At 46.6% G+C, this 19,829-nt stretch overlaps 8 protein-coding genes across 8 annotated transcripts; 3 read left to right on the top strand and 5 right to left on the bottom strand.

Annotated features, from left to right (window-relative positions):
- Positions 1 to 1,015: 1,015 nt before the first annotated feature.
- Positions 1,016 to 2,472, top strand: N7503_000187 (DUF2841 domain-containing protein; the record flags this gene model as incomplete). Its single annotated transcript, XM_057059748.1, has 3 exons — positions 1,016 to 1,697; positions 1,755 to 1,937; positions 1,991 to 2,472. The coding sequence occupies 3 exons, from the start codon at positions 1,016 to 1,018 to the stop codon at positions 2,470 to 2,472; spliced, it is 1,347 nt and encodes a 448-aa protein (XP_056926671.1).
- Positions 2,473 to 7,172: 4,700 nt separating this feature from the next.
- Positions 7,173 to 7,787, bottom strand: N7503_000186 (uncharacterized protein; the record flags this gene model as incomplete). The annotated part of the gene is made up of 1 exon (XM_057059747.1): positions 7,173 to 7,787. The coding sequence occupies one exon, from the start codon at positions 7,785 to 7,787 to the stop codon at positions 7,173 to 7,175; it is 615 nt and encodes a 204-aa protein (XP_056926670.1).
- A 2,708-nt stretch (positions 7,788 to 10,495) lies between these two features.
- On the top strand, positions 10,496 to 11,311 carry N7503_000185 (uncharacterized protein; the record flags this gene model as incomplete). The annotated part of the gene is made up of 1 exon (XM_057059746.1): positions 10,496 to 11,311. The coding sequence occupies one exon, from the start codon at positions 10,496 to 10,498 to the stop codon at positions 11,309 to 11,311; it is 816 nt and encodes a 271-aa protein (XP_056926669.1).
- A 329-nt stretch (positions 11,312 to 11,640) lies between these two features.
- N7503_000184 (uncharacterized protein) lies at positions 11,641 to 12,441 on the bottom strand (the record flags this gene model as incomplete). The annotated part of the gene is made up of 1 exon (XM_057059745.1): positions 11,641 to 12,441. One exon carries the CDS (start codon positions 12,439 to 12,441, stop codon positions 11,641 to 11,643), a length of 801 nt encoding a protein of 266 aa, XP_056926668.1.
- A 1,177-nt stretch (positions 12,442 to 13,618) lies between these two features.
- On the top strand, positions 13,619 to 15,082 carry N7503_000183 (putative dipeptidase; the record flags this gene model as incomplete). Its single annotated transcript, XM_057059744.1, has 3 exons — positions 13,619 to 13,841; positions 13,892 to 14,104; positions 14,160 to 15,082. 3 exons carry the CDS (start codon positions 13,619 to 13,621, stop codon positions 15,080 to 15,082), a joined length of 1,359 nt encoding a protein of 452 aa, XP_056926667.1.
- A 55-nt stretch (positions 15,083 to 15,137) lies between these two features.
- Positions 15,138 to 15,767, bottom strand: N7503_000182 (NUDIX hydrolase; the record flags this gene model as incomplete). The annotated part of the gene is made up of 1 exon (XM_057059743.1): positions 15,138 to 15,767. The coding sequence occupies one exon, from the start codon at positions 15,765 to 15,767 to the stop codon at positions 15,138 to 15,140; it is 630 nt and encodes a 209-aa protein (XP_056926666.1).
- Positions 15,768 to 16,741: 974 nt separating this feature from the next.
- On the bottom strand, positions 16,742 to 17,680 carry N7503_000181 (aromatic alcohol reductase; the record flags this gene model as incomplete). The annotated part of the gene is made up of 2 exons (XM_057059742.1): positions 16,742 to 17,596; positions 17,651 to 17,680. The coding sequence occupies 2 exons, from the start codon at positions 17,678 to 17,680 to the stop codon at positions 16,742 to 16,744; spliced, it is 885 nt and encodes a 294-aa protein (XP_056926665.1).
- Positions 17,681 to 18,371: 691 nt separating this feature from the next.
- On the bottom strand, positions 18,372 to 19,808 carry sitA (TOR signaling pathway phosphatase SitA; the record flags this gene model as incomplete). Its single annotated transcript, XM_057059741.1, has 3 exons — positions 18,372 to 18,993; positions 19,062 to 19,446; positions 19,514 to 19,808. The coding sequence occupies 3 exons, from the start codon at positions 19,806 to 19,808 to the stop codon at positions 18,372 to 18,374; spliced, it is 1,302 nt and encodes a 433-aa protein (XP_056926664.1).
- Positions 19,809 to 19,829: the final 21 nt, after the last annotated feature.

Genomic DNA, 19,829 nt, shown 5'->3' with positions numbered 1-19,829 from the left:
ATCCATGACAATGGGGTCTTTAGATAGCCTTGATTTTCTTCAAAGAATTACAGAGATAGCATATGAAGTGTTCACGCAATTTCAAAAAGTTCCAATGTGGCAGAATAAGTCTTGGCGCAGCAGAAAAATCAAATTGCCAACAATGGAGGGATGAAAACTAAAAAGACGCCACTGTAAGTAACACCGTCATCATCTGCAGTTGACTTAACGATCTACAGATAAGACATATGCGTGTCTTCTATGCTAACTTTAATGACAACGAGTATTTCCATCCAGAGGAGGATCAAAGAAACAAAAGGTCCTAAAACAGGTTTTAGCCATTCTTGGATTCACTAAGCTAGGATTCATTAAGCTAGACATCATGGGCGAATGCATTCAGGCGTAGTTAAGTCGGCTTGGTTTCTGCTTTAGCTTCATGCGACTCCCATTATTTCAGTAGACCGCTGTCCTATTCTACTGGCTGCAAGGAGGAAATCATGGCACACATGTTCACCCCAATGACTCTGGCTCATTAGTAAGTTTCGGCACGATTTGCGGTATCTCATGGCGGAATTGGAATCCGGCATGAACCTTGGCTGCAGAGGCCTCTACTTCCACTGTATATGATTCTATACTCGGCTAAGAACGACGACACAGCCCCACTTACTCGGCTAAGAAAAATCCAGTAAAGAACCAGGAGTCAACGTTGAAAGCCAAATATGGACAAGTCCCTTGCCTGAACAAAAGCACGCTAGTCCATAAATGGCTAGTTGTGCGAGCCCATACATGCCGAGCCCCACCAAGACTTTTAGGCATAATTGATCGATCATGATTCTCGATCTAACTAGTTCAGTGGCTAACAAAGGCAAATCCCGATATTGCATGTAATTTGGTTGATCAATTAGGAAAGTGCTTAAGTTGATGCTAATGTTCCAATTTGATCGTCAAATTTGATTGCACAAGTCGATTGAGTTGCCGTTCAATGTCTTTTCCGTCAACACATCAAAGCTAGTCCGACTGGAAGGTGAATAGCATCATGTCGCAACTATTCCAACAAAATGCCCAACTGAACGGACATTTTGCCCTCATATTTATCGACCATGAGGGAAACCTTCGCCAGCAGATATCCCCTTCCATCGCTGACAGTACCGAGACTATTCTGTCTGCAGATCTTATCACGGAGTTTATGAAAGCGGTCGCGCAATCAAATCAAGGTTGGCCATCTACGCAAGCACTGGAATCCGGGCAGCTCGATCCCTACTCTAATGTAAGCCAAGCTGCGCATGGCCCGAGACTGGTTGGGACCGAGCAGGACCTAAGACTACAATATTACCCAAGCGCTGTTGTGTCGCCCCCATCAAACTCCGCATTCACAAGCCAAACAGAAGCCAGATCAAAGGCAGATTCACAACGGAAACAGATTCCACGGATTGAGAAACACAATTGGTGTGCTCAAATGACCACGGTATCCGTTAAAGACAAGATAGTTCTTCGACGATACTACGAAAAGGTTTTCCAAAACCTACAACAAACGAATTGTCGAGTGATCGCAAAAGTCTATGTGAAAGTCGTCGAGCCACGCAAACAAGCACAGTATCCCTACAATGGAAGGAAGCCTGTGGCGGGTGAAATGCAACAATTCAGTCCCGAAGAGACTAAGCCGCCATGGTGGCCTATCGGGGTGAGCCACCGAGAACCTGATCATCTCCTCAAGAATGGTTGGTCAAAAAGCTCTCTTTCTCTCTTTTTACTACGCCAACTAAGCCTCCACCTAGAACGCATAGAACTCCTGGTCCACATACTGTGCGACTTGCGCGCCAGTCATGGCATCACGGCAGAAAGGCTGAAGCACGCACAAGAATGCGTGAAAAGGCAAATTGTTCCTCCTGAACGACTGCAACTATTGGACGAGCTTTATCGCGTCAGAGAGCAAGAGGAGAAGCTAGATGCAGGTGAAAGTAAGTCCTTAAAAAGGGAATTTGCGTGCTAGTCTAATCAAATGCATCAAAAGTTACAGATGGGAGTGCAGAAGTCTCTGTCTCACGAGCAAACCTGCCCGACTCAAAAAAATGCAACGTTCAAGATCAAAAAGCGAATCGGGATTCTCCAGCCCGTCAAAAGCAGCCATACGAACATGTCACCCAAAATTTGGCCCAATGTAGCCGACCAGAGGGAGAAATGATTTCGCTGAAATTGACCACGGGTCCCCATGCTACTGAACAGAGCCATATAGAGCAAAATGGTCTCATGAGCCCTGGATTCGAATCGCAAAGCCCATCTTCGTCGCCTCGAGACCTGAAAAGAAAACGTTCATCCTTTGAGCGGGGGGCGCTTCAAGCATTGAGACACTCTTCCCTGGCATATGGATCCTCGACGGTTTTTGCCCACCAGTTTCCAGTGCAAGACACGGCTGACGACTCATTGGATCTTGAGCAACAAATTAATTACCTCGCATACTATTCTTGGATAAATTCATTCCAGAATCACACATAGACAGCACATGCTGTAGATTACACAAATTGGTACACGTCAGGGTCCTTCTTGAGGGACTTTTACCAATTATACTACATTATCCTAACTAAGACTCATCTTGTACTACTAGCAGGACCCCGCTATATTTTGTAAATGAACAGGTCCTTATAGAAAATTTTACTGTACTTTATTGAGAATCCCATGCAAAATACAACTTTATACAAGATGTTTTTAGATCATATACGTATATCTATGGATATTTCGAGTATGGTTCAATTTTAGGTAAGGCCTTCGAAATGACCAATTTATAGGTTAAATAGCATTTGTTCAGTATCGCAGCTATGAAGACTTATGAGCCTGGGTGACGACCCGATTGCAGGATAACCTATTATTTTACAGGGTCGGTACAATGTGGTCGGACATAGTTCAGGCGTTCCCCTTGTGGGTCTGAGGTGGAGCTACCGGTGTTTGCTTTAATTATATGTAACGCTCGGGAGGTAAGCAGACTAATCGCTGATTGACCAATAACGTTCTTAGGCAGAAGCAGATCGATCTCTCATGAACCAATCGGATTCCAAGTATAAGCAGATTTCCACGAGGCAAACGTCAGGGAACATGAACTGATCACCGACTGCTTTTTCTGGCGACCCACTTTCTGGCTTTATTAAATAATCTCAGCTCGTTGTCCCCTAATGTCTGACAGCTTTTGTTTCCATATCACGAATCGCAATTTATACAGGTATAGCAGAAATTCTTTGAAGCTCAAGCCAGAGACTCGTCAACTATATGACTTGACTACAAGGGGGTAATTTTAGTGGCTTACGTGTGAAGCGCGGTGGGTTATTGAAGTGGACATGGAGTTGTGCAAGGCAGAACATCTACCGTATCTAAATACGACGCAACAATATGGGGCGAGGTGGGTCGTGCCCCACAGGATTAAAAAGTAAAGACCATATCAGTGGTCAACGGGAAAAGGGGCTAACGGTCCGGATAGCAGTTTTCCGTCAAATCAAAACACTGGCGATGTATTAGATCAGATATAGCGCCCGCAGCGGCGCGGTGGATTGCTGCGCTAATGAGACCACATCACAGGATGCGATCTTGTCTTTAGCAGATATTAAACGAAGTTGGCCAGAATAATCACTTCTCACCGGAAGCAGCAGATCTCTGTATTCGTCTCAAGGCTGATTAAGTCGTACAAAGTATATTATGCTGGTTAGTGCACAAAGTGGGGCTCTTTGGGCGCTAGCTCAAGACACTCTGGAACTAGCGCTCGGGGCTTCCGGACGAACCGCCCTAATTGATCAGATTTCAAGTCTCCTACGGTCGCATTTAATCCCCTAGGATGACCCACGTTTAGAAATGGCCTACTCCATATCCATTCTTTTGCGAGCGAAGAGATTTATTGGAATACGATTGTCCTAGATTAATCCTAGACGCACTTGAAACGGGCCTTGGGGTATCATGAATCGATATCCCGTAGATAACAACCAAGCGCCTATGATAAGTTCTTATTTTTGGCTATCCATACTAATATCATCAGATGCTGGTACCAATGACACGGGCCAACATAAGAGAGACTGAGTCATATACTGGCGTGCTTGTGTCGATCGCCTTCAGGCATGCATGCCATCGACTATTTGTGACCACACATTACCCGCTCAGGGGGAAGAAGCTGCAGGGGCTAGCATTGTTTCTTGTTAGCGACGCCGGAGATTTCATGGGCGGCTATGTAAAAGGCCATACTTGGTACGAGACATCTTCAAAAATAGCAACCTATTTGTATTAGAAAATTTTTGAGTTGAGAATATAAGCTAGGAATCAGCCCAACTTGCTAGACCAAAGTTCTTTGCTTTTCTGTTACTTTGTATCAATCTCATCATGAACCGTCCATGTAAACGGAGACGGATGTCCCCGAAAACCGATGATCAGTTCGTCCGTCAATACAGAATTAGTTTTGAAGGTTCGGAAATTCCCAATACTTGGCCTCAATATCATTTAGCAATGTTTACCGCCATTCAAGATATGAAACATGTTGTTTACACCAAGTACGTGGAACGGCCTCAATCCCATAGCCCGCAAAAGTCGAGAATTATAAAGAAGGCCGACAAACTTCTTGCCGCGGCGGAGTATTGTCGAAAATTCAACATCAATGAGCAAGCCTGGAGGGTCGAGACAGAATTCCCTCTTTTAAGTCAGGTATTCGGGGAAAAGATGGAGTGGTAGGTGACAGGCTACTGAATATTGCTTCAAATAATGCTAATCTATACACTGGGCAGTGAAAAGTGCAAACTACGGCTATGGCTACCAGAGTACCACGTTGTAGATATGTATTCTGTGGAGTTCCACGAAAACAAATCACCCTTGGCTCTATGCAAGTGTATTGAAAGTGATCAACCTGGTCACAAGGTATGGTCAAGAAACCGTCGATTCTGAGGTGTTAAATCACAACTGATGGATGGATCTTCTTACTAGACTTCTACCCACCAACGTACTTTCGCGAGCGGCCCTGATTCAACGATACTCCCAGATCCATCTGTTCCCGAGATAGGGATTAAAAAACCGGATCATATTGTCGGGTTTCAAAGTTCTCCATTGCTGTATGCCGCTCTTCAAATGCATCCAGATCTGGACTCTGTCCTGTGAAAGATGCCAATCATATCCAGTTTCCTTTCCTTGTTCTGGAGGCTAAATCAGAGGCTAATGGCCCCGGCTTTGGTGCTGTTGAGAAGCAGACTGCCTTCCCTATCAAAAGGCTTGTTGATATACAAAAGAATCTTCGGGAATTGGGCAAGGAGCTAGCGGAGAAAGCCTTGGTTTGGTTCCTGGCTTATATTGGCGATGTATGGAGAGTTTATGCTTGCGTACCAAATGGAGACGGAACGGTAAGAAGTCCAAAAACATGGCATGACCACCAGATGAGATACTTATAATTGAACAGCGAATCATCCATCTCTGGCATGGAGGCATTCAGAAGCGTGATGATGCATTACAATTATGCATGATTGTTGACCTAATATGTGATTGGGCTTGGACTATCCTTCACGGAGATATCATTCGGTTGCTTTCAAGGGGAAGCCCCACTATACCAAGCAACCTTAGCACCAAAAAGTGTGACCAAGGTTATACGCCCTCGCCTGCGAAACGTGAGACTATCATTCGAAATGCCAGCGAGGTATTTTTCTCATTTCATCATCTGGCACTACCTGAGTCGAGCCGTGAATTAGCTGAAATCCTGAAATCACCTCGCTCCGGGGGTGAAAACGTCACCGCCAATGCCACCAAGCTTCTGGATCTCTTTAATCTAAAGCAGCCACTTTTGCTTCCACGAAGCTTCATCTCTGAATTGGAGAGGATGTGGACATGTGAGAGCGATAAATACCCGGTGCTACACAGTGGTATGTTATTATTTGCGCATATTTCGTTCCAATCGTACTTTCGGCCAAGTGACTTCCATACCGTACGAGAAATTTCATGCATCACTGCATCTCGAGGTGCAATCAGAGCCCTAGAGCAGATGATTGGGAGTACACCTTCCGATTTTTCATGCTTGCTCTCTATCTCGCTCAGGCTGGAGGATGTGCTTCCTTTAGCAACAGGATCCGGTCAAGATTCTATCAGAGCAGCTGCCAGAAATTTACGTCTCACTTTGCATAGAAAGCCTAGAAGTCTTTTAAGCCCGGATGACTTTTCGGAAGCTTCTTCGGTTCTCAAATGTAAATGGGAACATGATTATCCCAAGGGAAATATATGTCTAGTTTCTGGAGCAATATTGAGTCCCGTTCTCCTGGAAACCCTTTGCTTCTCACATTGCGCCGCTGCAGCGAGCGCCGGTCCAGCGAGTTACGCACATTATCGATTGCAAATGAATTCTCGTATAAGACGATACGAGAGTTTCTCGATGGAAGGAAAAGAGACTTCCCATGCGGTGCTGTCATTCTCAAGACCCCAGCACAATTACTTCAGCCACTTTACCCCCAGTATTGCTTGGCTGTTTTTGGCGGTCACGATTTGGATGATAGATCTGCTCTTGGTAAGAGACTGTCGCAATTGATTGAGACAGGCCGGTTGTTTGAGGGGAAATCCAGGAGAAAGATCACTGATCAAGACCGTCAAATACTTCAAGACTGGGAAACTCGTCTACGAGGAAATAATGGCTTATCGACATAGATTGACTCGCTGGAATAGGTGAAATGCGCTAGGCCATGCGGCCATAGCTACCATGTCCCTGCACTAGATTAGACTTAAAGCTTTTTAGCTATATTCCACATCTTTGATACATTCTGTGCGCTTCACTTGTACGTCCGTGGAAACTGAACCCTTTCTCTATCTCTAAAATAAGCCTAGTTCACTCCAATTGCCGGATCATTCATTTGAAACTCACTATATAATGAACAGATGGAGCTCTATTGGTTGGCTAAGGCTATGGACTAGGAGAATTAGTAAATAACTCAGAGATTGCTAGCAGCAGTACTAGCAAAACATGACTTGTTGTGATGGGGAAGACTCCCAAGGCTAATTTTTCCAACAACAATTGATTACACCAGTTTATTCCCTGCAATAAGCTGCCGCAATGTAGACAGGAAAGCATATTCAGCTTCGTTGAGGATAGGAAGGGGTAAGTGATCGTGTACATAGCTCAATTGGAAGGCCAACGTCTGGGTTTAGGTTTGAACATCTGCATGTAGTGTGCGAAAAACCAAAACGACACTTTCTCACCTCTAGAAGCCTTGTCCCCAACCCTCAACTTCAGCACGCCGGGCTTTCTCTTTCTGCCATACTTTCTTTTCCCTCTCTGTCAGACCGTCGAGCAGCTGCGAGGATGTCTTTCCAGCTGCATTTACATGATCCCTCGAGGCCCCAGCATCCATTAAGGCTTGCATCATCTCCTCCTGGGCTCTTGCTGGGGCCTCAGAATCCATTGTCATGGTTGTAACGTTATCATACTCCCACAACCACCCGACAAGTTTGCCGGTCATCACCATGTGGAGAGGCACGTTTCCCTTGTGATCGGCTATAGAGACATCCGCTCCCCGATTGCTTAATTGGCGAACAGCGTTGGTCCGATTCCAACACCGAACTAGAAATTGAAGCGGGTTACGACCTTCAGCATCGACGTTATTGACATCAATGAACTCCAAGAGCATGTCCCAGGTGGAAACTCCTGCTAGATCAGTGTCGGCAAAACCGGACCCCAACTTGTGCAAAAGATTTTGACCTTCATCATCACACATATATGCATCACTTCCGTTTCTCAGTAACGTTTCAAGCAATTCCATGAGCTGCCCATTAGGAGTACCAAATCGTTTCCTATGATTGACAATTGCTTCCCCCATGGCTGACTTGCCCTTATGATTGCAAGCGTTCAATGTGGAAGGAAGTGGTTTGATGTTGGCATTCTAAAGCAAGTTGACAAGGGGTAATATGGTCGCCATGCCTGTACGGGAGGATACCACATAATGAAATACCGTTGAGCCTTCCTCATCTCGTATATTGATCTTATCTAGGTTGGCATTGAGCAGCAATTCAACGATCCGTGACAGGGAACTTTGGGAAATATAGCAAGAGCAATAGACCAGAAATGAGCCCTAGGTATCATTACATGGATTCGGTTGGTCAATACATCCTGAAAATTCATCATTAAATTATCATTATAAGAATTAGAGAATGCCAAGCATAACAACTGGGAGAGTGAGTAACTCAAATGTTATCTGGATAAGACACTTTTTCAGGTGAAGCTCAAGAAGCCACAAAACCTGAGGAACGCCAAAAGCATGCAATGCACTACTAAAACTAGCGAGGCCCAGGGGCATTTGGCCTCCGCCTAGCAGCTCTGCAATCGTTGATCCACGTTGCTTTGTCGGAGACGGAATAATTGTCTCCAAATTCGCGGGCAAAAGGCTTGCTTCGGTCAATAGGAGATTTATGAACGCCGGTTGTAGTCCTACTACTCGAATCGCAAGCATGATTATCACTGCAAGTACCTCGGCACTAGCACGCTTGCTCGTGGATATTTGCACTTCGTCCCCAGAGGAAATGATTGACCGTTGCACTAGACTCTGGACCTGGTGCATCAAGGCTTCACATATGCCGTATGTGAAGCTGGCGGCTCCTAATTGTCTCCATTGTCTTTGAGTGGCATATTTTCTGAAGGAGGGGAGTCGAAGTCGATATTCTGAGATGGTAGCACAAGTCCAGAGCAAATGGAGTTCGCATAAAAGGACAGAGGAGCCAGCGTATGCAAAGGGTTTCAGTAGTTCGTGTCTGAGTAATGCTCCTTCCAAGCAAGCTCTGATCAAATAATGGGCAACTTGATAGAAAGTAGCTAATACGAGCCCACGAGAGAGTGTGTAAAGGCTCTGTGTACCATATATTAGACGTATGGCCTTGGGGATGGATCGGAAGTCAAGAGGTCGCTTGCTACTCCCCACTTCTTGATCGGAGAAAACTACATCCTTTCGAGAGATTTCAAAGATCAGAAGTGTCGCTGCTGCATGGCCAAGAAGATAACGAGTCTAATTCAAGTTTGATTAATATCAATTAACTCGATCAAGGGGGTGAATACCAGGATAAAAGCTTACTAAGCCAGAAAGAAAAAAATGGCTAAATATAAGAGCGAACGAAGAAAAGGTAAAATCTTTGTGTATGGTCGTTGAAGAGAAATAGTCATCTACTTCCCTTAGCAGATTTCCATCTCCCCCTTGGCTGATCAGAATGTTTAAAGCTCGCGAGGGAAAAGTTGCGAAAATGATCCGACCCAAAGCGAGAAGCATTCTGAAATCTAATCAAAGTGCAAAATTTCTGATGTGAAAGGATGAGAGATCATGAGAGATCAAACGAAAAAGGTGAAGAGTCCCAGACACTGGGAGATCTTGAAATGTAAGCGGGGGCCATTCAATTTGGAAGGGCGCTAACGCAGAGAAACTCGGAAGCGAAGGAGTGGAAAGATAATCCAATGCCTGGGCTAAATCCATCAACTATCATTTGAGCCCGTGGATTAGTCCGAGGAAAGATGTAGGGGGGAAATAGGAAGAGGAAAAGAGGGGGAGAAGGCGGATTTCCACAGTGACCGGACCATTCACCCACTTGAGGATAAGAAAACAAAAGAATCTTCATCGGTGAAAACCACACTTTCAAGCTCCCGAGCCGCGAGACACAAGCTAAACGGTAACTCAACCTAGCTGTCGCCGTCTTTCCAGGCTAGTGGATCTCAGACTTCGCTAGACTTTTTAAAGGAACCGGACTCCGTACAAACTCTGAGCTTGCTTTGCTGCCTAATCACTGCCCTTGAAAACAGAGCCTTGCCAATAAGATGAGCTGACACTTTAGTTAGGTCCGGCCCGGCCCAGTGCAATATCTCATTTTACGCTGCTGCCTAATGTAATAACATCTCGTAGGGTAGCATCGAACGCTTGAGCTTGTTGGAGGCTTTCATTTGGAGAAATGTTGTCTCCTCACTACACAGGGACCAGTACACCGAATCCATCTATCATCAATCTCAATCACTCAACCATGTTGCTTGCAAAACTTTCACGATATCATCCAACAGATACTGTCGATACTAGATGACATACCTTTGGGGTGCTTGTTTGAGCAGGAGAACAGTAACAAAGCCTGAGACACATTCGGCGTATGCCCGGGCCGAGACGAATTGCTCTAAGTTAGGCTGTTCTGGAAAGACGGCTAAGAGCGCCTCTTCATGCAGGTTTCTCCTTGAGTGGAGTACTTCGGACCAAAAGTTGACATGTTCTACCGAGAAAATATGTCCACTGTCACCTATTAGCATAAGCTCAACCGAAAACCCTCTATATATCCACTCCTATAGAGCCTAGTAGAAATGAACGTTTGGGGGCCAAGGCCAAGTATATAAGCTTCATGTGAAGAAATCCCCAGGGGCAAAGAAAAAAAGAAAATCCAGATGAGAACAACCCTCCTTTGATCTTTTGATAAGCCAGCCAATCCCCTCATTGGCAGAGCACCTGTCTTCCAAGTACACTCTCCTTGTCTTCTAAAACACGCCTTTTACGACCTACTCGTCTCGAAAATGATGTTCAAGAAGCTCTATAGCTTCGCCTCGGCGATGGCTGTGCTAGCCACTAGTGCGCATTGTCAACATCTCAGCTACGAAGATAGCATCACAGCCCTAGCATACGGCAACGTGGCCACCAATAGCTCTTCTGTGGGCGAGGTATGGCTCAATATTACAGGTTTTGCTGCAGATAAGCTTCCACATATCCAGAACGACGTGGGCATTTACACTTTGGACAATCGTGAGACGCTCACTACTATCGCTGGCCTTGCACAAGTCGCGGCGGAGCAAAGCCAGTGGGGAGATATTGTCTTCCTGTACAGTGCCTTCGCGATGAATGGTCATAGCGCGTACTTCAATGCTTCGAGCTTGGAGATGCAGCAGGCGCTCTTGTATGCTGTTACAGACCAATCCAGCGGCGATGTCGACTCGACTTTGATCAAGCTTTACGCTAGTACTTCGAGCTCGGAATACTTGATTGAGGCATTTGAGAATCTGAAGTCGGATACAAGTCCCCAAAGCAAACGCTGGGTTAAAGAGGCTTGTTCGTCTGCACACAAGGCTACCAAATCTGCTTGTCGAACACTCCTTGAAAATGTCAGGGGCAATGTTACGTGGAAGTCGGGCGGCCCTCGGAGTATCTGCAAATCTGGCTGTTGTATCAGTTGGAGCGCAAATGCCACTTTCCAAGTCCAGAACCTCACAAATGCTGCGAACTACTGTTTGAACGCGTGTGGTACGAGTACGGTCAGTTGCGAAGTGTGGGGTGTCAAGTTGCAGGGTACTCTCGTCGATCAGTGCTTGAGTAACAGAGCAACTGGCTGCACGTGATGGGGAATGTGTCAATCACTCACTTGAAATTGAGTGAAAGTGAGACAGTATGAATGAAGTATTCTTCCTGTAACATAGTGCCAATGACTGGAATCAAAATTTAGCTATGAGTATGCGGTTCTTATTTCCCCCTCTCTTTCTGGGCGATATTTTAGGATACTTAAAGAAAGACAAGCTAGTTGAAAGCATTGACAACGAAGAAAGTAGGCAAAATTAATGATTGTAAATAGACAGAGAAAGAGACAGAGAAAACAACAGGTAGTGCTCGCAGGTGGTCTCCATGCTAAGTGGAGTATGGCTGAAGTAAGCCAATCGGTGTGATTAACGATTCAAAATCCCTTCTCCAATCCAAAATATCGAGCCACTTCCATCAGACCTGAGCCCCCAATGCCGACCCAAAGATCGACAAGCCCCTCTTCTCTGGCTCGTGAAACTTCTTCACTATCCCAAGCTTCTTCCAAGGCTCTCTCGAGGTAAATGGTCTGAAACCCACAATTTTTGGCGGCTTGTATGTCCTCCAGATGAGCTGCGACGAGACAACATTGCGAATTGTTAAAACCGAATCTGCGAGCAGCGGCATGATAGGCTTCCGGCGACGGCTTGTAAGCACCGAAATGCTCTGCACTGGTAATGTGCTTGAATGGCAAAGAGTTTAGTTCTTGTAGGTCTTCCAGAAGTTTAACATTGCCATTAGATAATGTAGACGTCAAGAATTTAGTGTTCAGCAATGAAAGGCCTGGGACACTGTCAGGGTATGAGTCCAGTCGATGCCAAGCAAGAGTCAACTTTTTGAGGTCATTTTCGTCAAATAATTCTCGGAGAAGCCATTTGGTGAGAATACTCTCCAAAGAGATTCGGTTGTACTCATCTACTGAGACAAAGGGTTTCGATGAGTCGTAGGTGTTTCCAAATTCCATATATGAGCGATGCCACTCCTCAGAAATCTCCTGCCAGTCCAGAGAGGACATATCAGAGACACGTGCTCGCACATCGGAACTCAGTTGTCGAGCTTCATCTTGTAGAGCCTTTTGTGCGGTGGCATTTAGTTCGTTCGCAATGCAAAATCTCCATTCCACGATTGTCCCCAAGACATCAAAAAATATCACTGAAGGCAAATTATCCAGTGACATCCTTATCGAGGTTTCTTTGAGAGTTACCAAAAAATGAACCTTTTTGCATGGATTGTAGACTATACCTGGAATAAAGCAAATTTTTCGTTAGTGAGTAACAGAAACCCACAGTCTCGGAAGATAGTTCAGATGATATTATCGTCAGGAGCTAATTTGAAAGTTGACTTAATACTAACACAATGAGATCTCGCTTTCTTATATGTAACGCCTTTTGATACCCATTCGATTAACCTCGGGATCTTTCCGCTTATGGTGGCATGTGATCGTGAAAAGCAGGTTTTACAGCTCGTCGGTGGCCTACTTTCTAAGCTTTGGAGGTGCAAACTAAGTTTCTAATTCTTACGACTGAGGCTCTAGTCAAATGATCCGCTATAATCCTGTTAGAGATACTTCTTGTCTCTGGGTCAGACTAGACACAAGTCATCCTTATCTAGAACTGTGGAGGGTCTATTTGGCCTGGAAACTTTTATATCGATATAGATATACTGCTTATTTGTTACGTATGGGTTCGCACTGCAATTCCCAAGACTGAATGCTTGAATTCTCATAATACTAAATTTTGCAGAAGTCTCCATTGGCAGTCATTCATTGACCCCAAAGACATATTTAGTGATGGTCATGTTCTGACTGTTAAATTATGAAGGACATGCCAACTCACTGACAAATTATCATAATTCCTACTGGATGAGAAGTCGATGAAGAAGCTCGATTTGTACTAGGTCGGAAGAAGCATTCTGGAGTATGACGCAAGCCTGATTTCATATGATGGCTATGATAGGCTATCCCAGTTTTAGCGATGTTATAATCTCACTTCAAGATGAATTCGAAGCAACCTGGATTTGATTCGTAATCCAAACTCTAGCGATTTTGGGTCTTCGGACCAGCCGCCCTTTTGTATAGCGGGTAGTGTCTGCCCGTGTCTGCAAACGCATCAAACACAAATAAACATCCCTGTCCGAGTACAATCCACCTTCTACTCTCCAGTCTTTGACATATCACGTTCTGAATGAGAAATTTCTGGTAATTTGTAGACAAACACCATATCCACAGCAACTGCGGTTGATTCGTGGGTTTCTTATCTATCGGAAATTATACGGGAACTCGGGGTTATCGGCTTTATCGCGTGCTTCCCCAACTTCTCCTCGTCACCTATCTTCCGGTGACACAACAACCGACAATGGAGAAGGTAACACTGCAGAAGCGCTATGAGGCTCTGAGCCAGGATCCCGAAAACCTGGAAATCTCTAAGCCAAAGTCATGTCGGAAACGAGGCTGGGCTTTGCTACTCTGCAGCTTGCTTGCCGGTGGATGGTTCCTGAGGCCGCACTGCCACCATGTTCATCGTGTCCCTACCATCGAAGAAAGAGTGCATCACATCTTGACTCAGACTCCATTGATCGGTAAGGTCTAGTCTACAGCATTCGCGGTTAATAGCTAATTCGTGCTCTAGATGGCCATGATGATTTCCCTATCTTTATCCGATCGGTCTTTCATAATCACATTCATAGTGCCAACTTTACGGACGCCTTTCTCAATGGCACACTTCCCGCTCATGTAGATCTGCCTCGTCTGAAGCGTGGACATGTTGGTGGCACTTTCTGGAGTGTCTTTGTTCCCTGTCCTACCGATTGGACTGACTTTTCAGATGAAACATATGCGCCGAGTATGTAAACACTGGACTACATCTTATGATCGCAGTATTGACCGCAATAAAACAGGTATACGTCAAACCATGGAACAGGTTGACTTGATGTCTCGTATTCAGCAGACATTTCCCGATGTTTTTTCGACCCCGCCCAATGGCACTACCGCGCTGAGCGCCTTCCAGGACGGCAAGATCATTTCTCCTCTCGGCATAGAAGGATTGCACTCCATCGGCAACTCTCTGTCGCATCTTCGCATTTTCTACGAACTCGGTGTCTCTTATGCAACACTAACACATAACTGCCACAACCGCTATGCTGATGCCGCGGTCGTTGAACTGTCAGGTGGCGGCGTGAAGAAGTCCGACCCATTGTGGCACGGAGTCAGTCCAGCAGGTCAGAACGTGGTCTACGAAATGAACCGACTCGGCATGATTGTCGACCTAGCCCATGTGAGCGTGGATACCATGCGTGATGTGCTCGGTGCAGGCAAGACCGAGTGGACCGGCAGTCGGGCTCCGATCATCTTCAGCCATAGCTCGGCCTATGCGCTGTGCCCGCATCCGCGAAATGTGCCCGATGATGTTCTTGAACTAGTGCGGGAAAAGAATTCGATCGTCATGGTTAACTTTTCGCCTGATTTCATTTCCTGTGTGGATTCCGGTCGCGCCGATGGCATCCCTGATGCTGATCCTGAGAATGCTACGCTCGAACGCGTCGCGGATCATATTATGCACATCGGGACTATTGCGGGCTTCGACCATGTTGGCCTTGGGAGTGACTTTGACGGTATTCCGACAGTGCCTCGAGGCCTGGAGGATGTGTCGAAGTTCCCGGCTCTCATTGCAGAGCTCTTGCGCCGGGGATTGAGTGATGAGGATGCTGCCAAAGTGGCTGGTGGCAATCTGCTACGTGTGTGGAGAGACGTCGACCAGGTAGCCCTGAAGATGCAGGCTGAAGGTGCCGCCCCCGTGGAGGACGACTCTCAGACAATCTAAAGCATGCCATAAAACACTCATTCAACTGATTCATATAAGTCTGTCTATGTTATTCTTATTTTGGTACTCTCTTTAGTAAATCAAAGGCCCGAGCAAGATTAGGTCCAGCGAAGGGCGTAAATTTGAATCGGCCCGCGCCAGACTGCAAAGACGCCTGTACATCTTCCTCAGTTGCCCACTCAGATGCATCATGTGCACCAACCTCCAACACAACAGGGATATTATCATGATCAATTATCTGAGTTATCCCAGATATTTCACGCGCGGATTCATGGACCTCCACGATAAACGTGTACTTGGCAATGCGGATGAATCGTCCATCCTCACGTCGCTTGTGAGTCCACCCATCAACCGACGCAAGCTCCACAATTCGCGAAACATGCAGACCAGTTTCCTCGAGAACTTCACGCACAACACCATCAAGCAGAGTCCCGTCCTCGTCAGCCTCATGCGAACCACCGGGTCCCTCCCAGCATCCAGGCATCGAGTCAGTCGGCGCTCGTCGAAGTAATAGAGTGCGTGGGCATGAGTCTGACTGCGACTCGGATCCAGTCGCGACTACATTTTGGGAGAAAATGAATCCTCCGACGCCGAAGCTTTCGAATTCTGGGCGACTTGCGGCAAATTTCGCTGAGGCAATGTCGAAGTATGCTAGGTGGGGTGCAACCGTGTAGGGGAAAGCCATGGTTGAGTTCGATACCCAGGGGTGTTGGTTGTTTAAGGATTTAGGTTAAGTTGGGTTGGTTCCCCGCTGATTGTTGTCTTTTTACCTCTTTGGTTGACTCATCCGCCTGTCAAAGTGGGAGAGCGTGAGCCAACCAGAAGTTAATGAAAGTAGATCTTCTGCATTGAGGCTGGGACTCAGTGCTCGGATTAATACTTTGATCCCTAGTCATCTTCAATGATTGGTACATCGTACACTGAACGTAGTTGAAAAAGGATTACATAATTTATGGTCAAAAACACCGCAGTGGGACAAGACTTTTGAACACTAGTATAGTGGTGTACGCCAGTTGAGCAGCCGCAATACATTACCGTTTGGTTTTTGGTTTTTTAGTCTTGGCCCACCCACTGATTAAGAAAAAGAAGTGGATTACTGCCATAGTGGTCCGGTCCAAAAACAAAAAAGAATGAGCGACGCAGGGATCGAACCTGCAATCTCTTGTGAATTCCTGTGTTTACACCGAAAACAAGCGCCTTACCATTAGGCCAGCCGCCCTATATATACAATGAGGACAATTTTGGACTTATGACGGAATCTTCATTGTCTCCCTTGGGTAGCCTCGACCCAACAATGCCCGCCTGCCTTCTACCACCATGGCACCTAGACAGCCGATCGCCCATAACATTAGGACTATCAAGCATGAGATCAAGCTACATCCCTGTTTCCTTTTCGATTATAGATAGAAAATAAACGTTAACATTGAAATTTAACATTATTCCAAGGTTGGGGTATCACTATGTCTGTAGGTTGCCTGTCGATATATATTGCTGACATGTTGCTCCTTGAACCTTGGAAACACTTCAAATTTCTTAGAGAATACTTCCCAAGGTTCAAATTGGAAAGTAAGGTCGCACGAGGTCATACATGATTCAGATACATACTTTCATTGCTGGATAGGTAATTGGAGCTATCTTAATACCATTGACTGATAACAATCAAGAGTATTGTTTAATTAAATCCACAATCTCATCCTCCGAAAACTTATGAACCCCCAGCAACTCATTATCCGTCTTAGTAAATGCACTGCCATAAGCAGGGTTAAAAATTGCCAGTCGAATCAAATTAACAGCAAAAGTCCTGAAATCAGGCGGAGAAAGCTTAACAGCTTCATACGCCTTCTTCTCCAGATCCGCAGTACTAATATCCTCACGCTCAATCGATTTCCCGGACAACGCGAGAAGCTTATTCTGTGTCACCTCTGCCTGTGAGACGTAAACATTTCGGTTCTTCGTCTCATCGGGGTGCTCCAATACACCGGCGATAGCACGTCCGATACCTGCAAGAGTAGTTGTGCTGAACGGCGTATCGCCGCCGTCGTAGATGGGAGTTGACGGTCCGGATAGGTTGACGGTGAACTTCATCTTTAATCCCCAGTCGAAGAAGGGTCCCGTAATGACAGGCGTGTAAGTGAATGCGCTATCTTGTGCCGAGATCTCCTTGAGCCGGTTGACGACAGTGACTTTGTCGCCGAAGACGGGGAGCTTAGAGGTGAGGGGGTGAGAGGTGTCACAGCCATATTCTGATGGGATGAAACGCTGGACGCCGGCTTTGTGTGCGGCTTTAATAAGGCGGAGAGGGATCTCGACGGAGATGGATCCCGAGGGGAGGACGTCGACCACTGCGTCTTGGCCTGTGAGAGCTGTGACGAGGGAGTCTAGGGAGTCATAGTCGACTACTTGGATCTTTACTCGGGAGTCGATCTCGTGTGTCGAGGAGCGACTCAGGAGGGTTACTTGGAAGTTGGCTTCCACCAGGGCGTTGACGACTGCTGGGCCGAGGTTGCCAGTGCCCTTTTATTAAATTAGTATTGATGACCCTGAAGCATAAAGTGGGTCAATACATACTCCGGCGACGGCGACTTTTGTAATAGCCATTTTTTGTAGATCGGATGGATTTTGGTTTAGTTTGAGCAAGTGTGAATGTTGGATAGTGATATCGAGAGGGGTAGACCTGCACCTTATTTATGAATACCCTCCAAGACGTGTTCATTGATGCAAGCTAATTATGCCATTACTAATGGCGCATGGCACGATCGTCATCAGTTGGAGAGATTGTATCACTCATCACCTCATCTATCTAATTGATCGCCGCGGAACGATCCGCACAAACCCCGAGCCCCGAGATCCGCTTACCAAATCTCAGTAAGCATACATTTTGATAGCATGACCACATCGCGGAATATTGATAATTCGAGAATGAATTAGAGTCGGACTCAATGGAACCGTCCTTGATTCGACCTCTCATACGTGGGGCCGAACGACATGCACCTAACCCAGTCAGGATTTCCGGGGCTGCACATCGTACAGTAATTGGAAACCCATCTGTGCACCCGGCAGTCCTTGCTTTTTAATGCATTCCCCCCAAGGACAAGCTGTGTGGCCTAGTAGATAAGTAACGAGTCTCAGCTCTCCCAATTGTTAAAATTATGTGCTCCGTAGATGGATATAGACATATCATTCATTTCGTCTCTAAGATCATTATGGTAAATGCTCCCCGCCATCCCCAGAAGAATCAATGGCAGAAAACCCAAACGCCCGCGCCGGTGCAAAGCTAATTGCTCACATGTTACAGGAAGTACTCGCTGCGGCCCGGCCGCGAGCTGGGCACATGCCGCTGGTCATCGCTCACGGCACTGAACAGCTTGAACGAGGGCTTCAGATCCTCTCCGATCTCACACACCGAAGCGAGATTACCGCACCGGTAACAGTAGTTCGGAGCGCTCCACACTGTGACCACATTTTGGTTCGCGAAATGATATTTATATCCTTCATTTACCAGCTGATGCGCGCGGGCAATGAGGGAGAGATCGTTAACATGACAGAACTCGTCAGCGACACGGTCGCCAAAGAGCCAGCCTGCACCACGAGGACTGACCGCCCATGTCTCCACGTCGTCGGGATCGGACCAGACAAGATCGCAGAATGCACCCTCGTGGGGAATTTCTTGCGCGCGAGCGACCACTCGCACTTGGTCCAGAGTGCGAATTTCTGGACTCAAACCTCCGTGAACGCACAGGACTTTGCCGTCGATGATGGCGCCCAGCGTCATAAAGTCGAAGACCTGGCAACAAGCCTTCCAGACCGAGGCACTGCCGTATTTCTGGAAGCATTCTTCGTAGAAGCCGTAAACCTGTGTAATCTGGCGGGATTCGTGATTTCCACGCACTAGTGTTACTCGATCGGGATATCTGAGCGCCACGAATATCAGTCTCACGTTCACGTTCATGATGGCGGGCGCGAATTCCTCAGTACTCACTTGGCCTTCAAACACAATAACAGGGTCAAAGTTTCCAGACTGAAATATCCACGGTCCACATAATCTCCAAGGAAGACAAAATTCCGGTTTACCTGGACGTCATTGGATGTTTGGCTCCCTGACCGGCTCCGTGGCCCTCCAGACTCCTCCTCATCATCCTCCACAGAGTCGTTGTTGGGACCTCGTAACTTCTTCCGAACTTTGGGATCTGTAATCTCCGATGGCGGCTCAATATCGGCTGAGGTGATGGTGGATTTGGGTTCTTCGGGCTCTGTGCCATCGGGCATCCCACCAGAAACCCGGAATAGCTCAAGAAGATCGTAGAACTGGCCGTGAATATCGCCGCAGACGGTGACCGGAGTGGAGACGGGTTGAATATTGGATTCTGGAAACACATAATCAGTACCGAGATAAATATCCGGAGTGCTGGCTGAAAAAGCGAGACTCCTTACCTTCCATCATATACTCCTTCACCATCTCGCACAGCTGTTTCATGTGGGCCTCGGATAGGTATTTGCAGTCCTTTGCGGCCTCCAGCCACTGGTCGGGGCCCGCATTGCGTTTTAATTTCGCCGGTCCTGGCTGAGGGACCTTGCTGTCTGTCATGGCGGAAGAGGTGATTGAGGAGAGGAATCGTGGAGCACCGGAGTGAAGAAGCGGAGGGGAACTTGCGCCCTTGGCGGGACTCGGATACCGCACGGGGCACACGACATCCACACCTGAACGCTTCTCGAACATTTGATTCATCGGGAAGTGGATGATCAAGGT

Source organism: Penicillium pulvis, assembly GCF_028828015.1.
Source record: "Penicillium pulvis strain IBT 33274 chromosome Unknown contig_10_segment0_segment0, whole genome shotgun sequence".
In the NCBI taxonomy this organism is placed as follows: Eukaryota; Fungi; Ascomycota; class Eurotiomycetes; order Eurotiales; family Aspergillaceae; genus Penicillium; species Penicillium pulvis.
The sequence above is the reverse complement of the archived record's forward strand: the minus strand, read 5'-3'. Positions and strand labels throughout refer to the sequence as shown.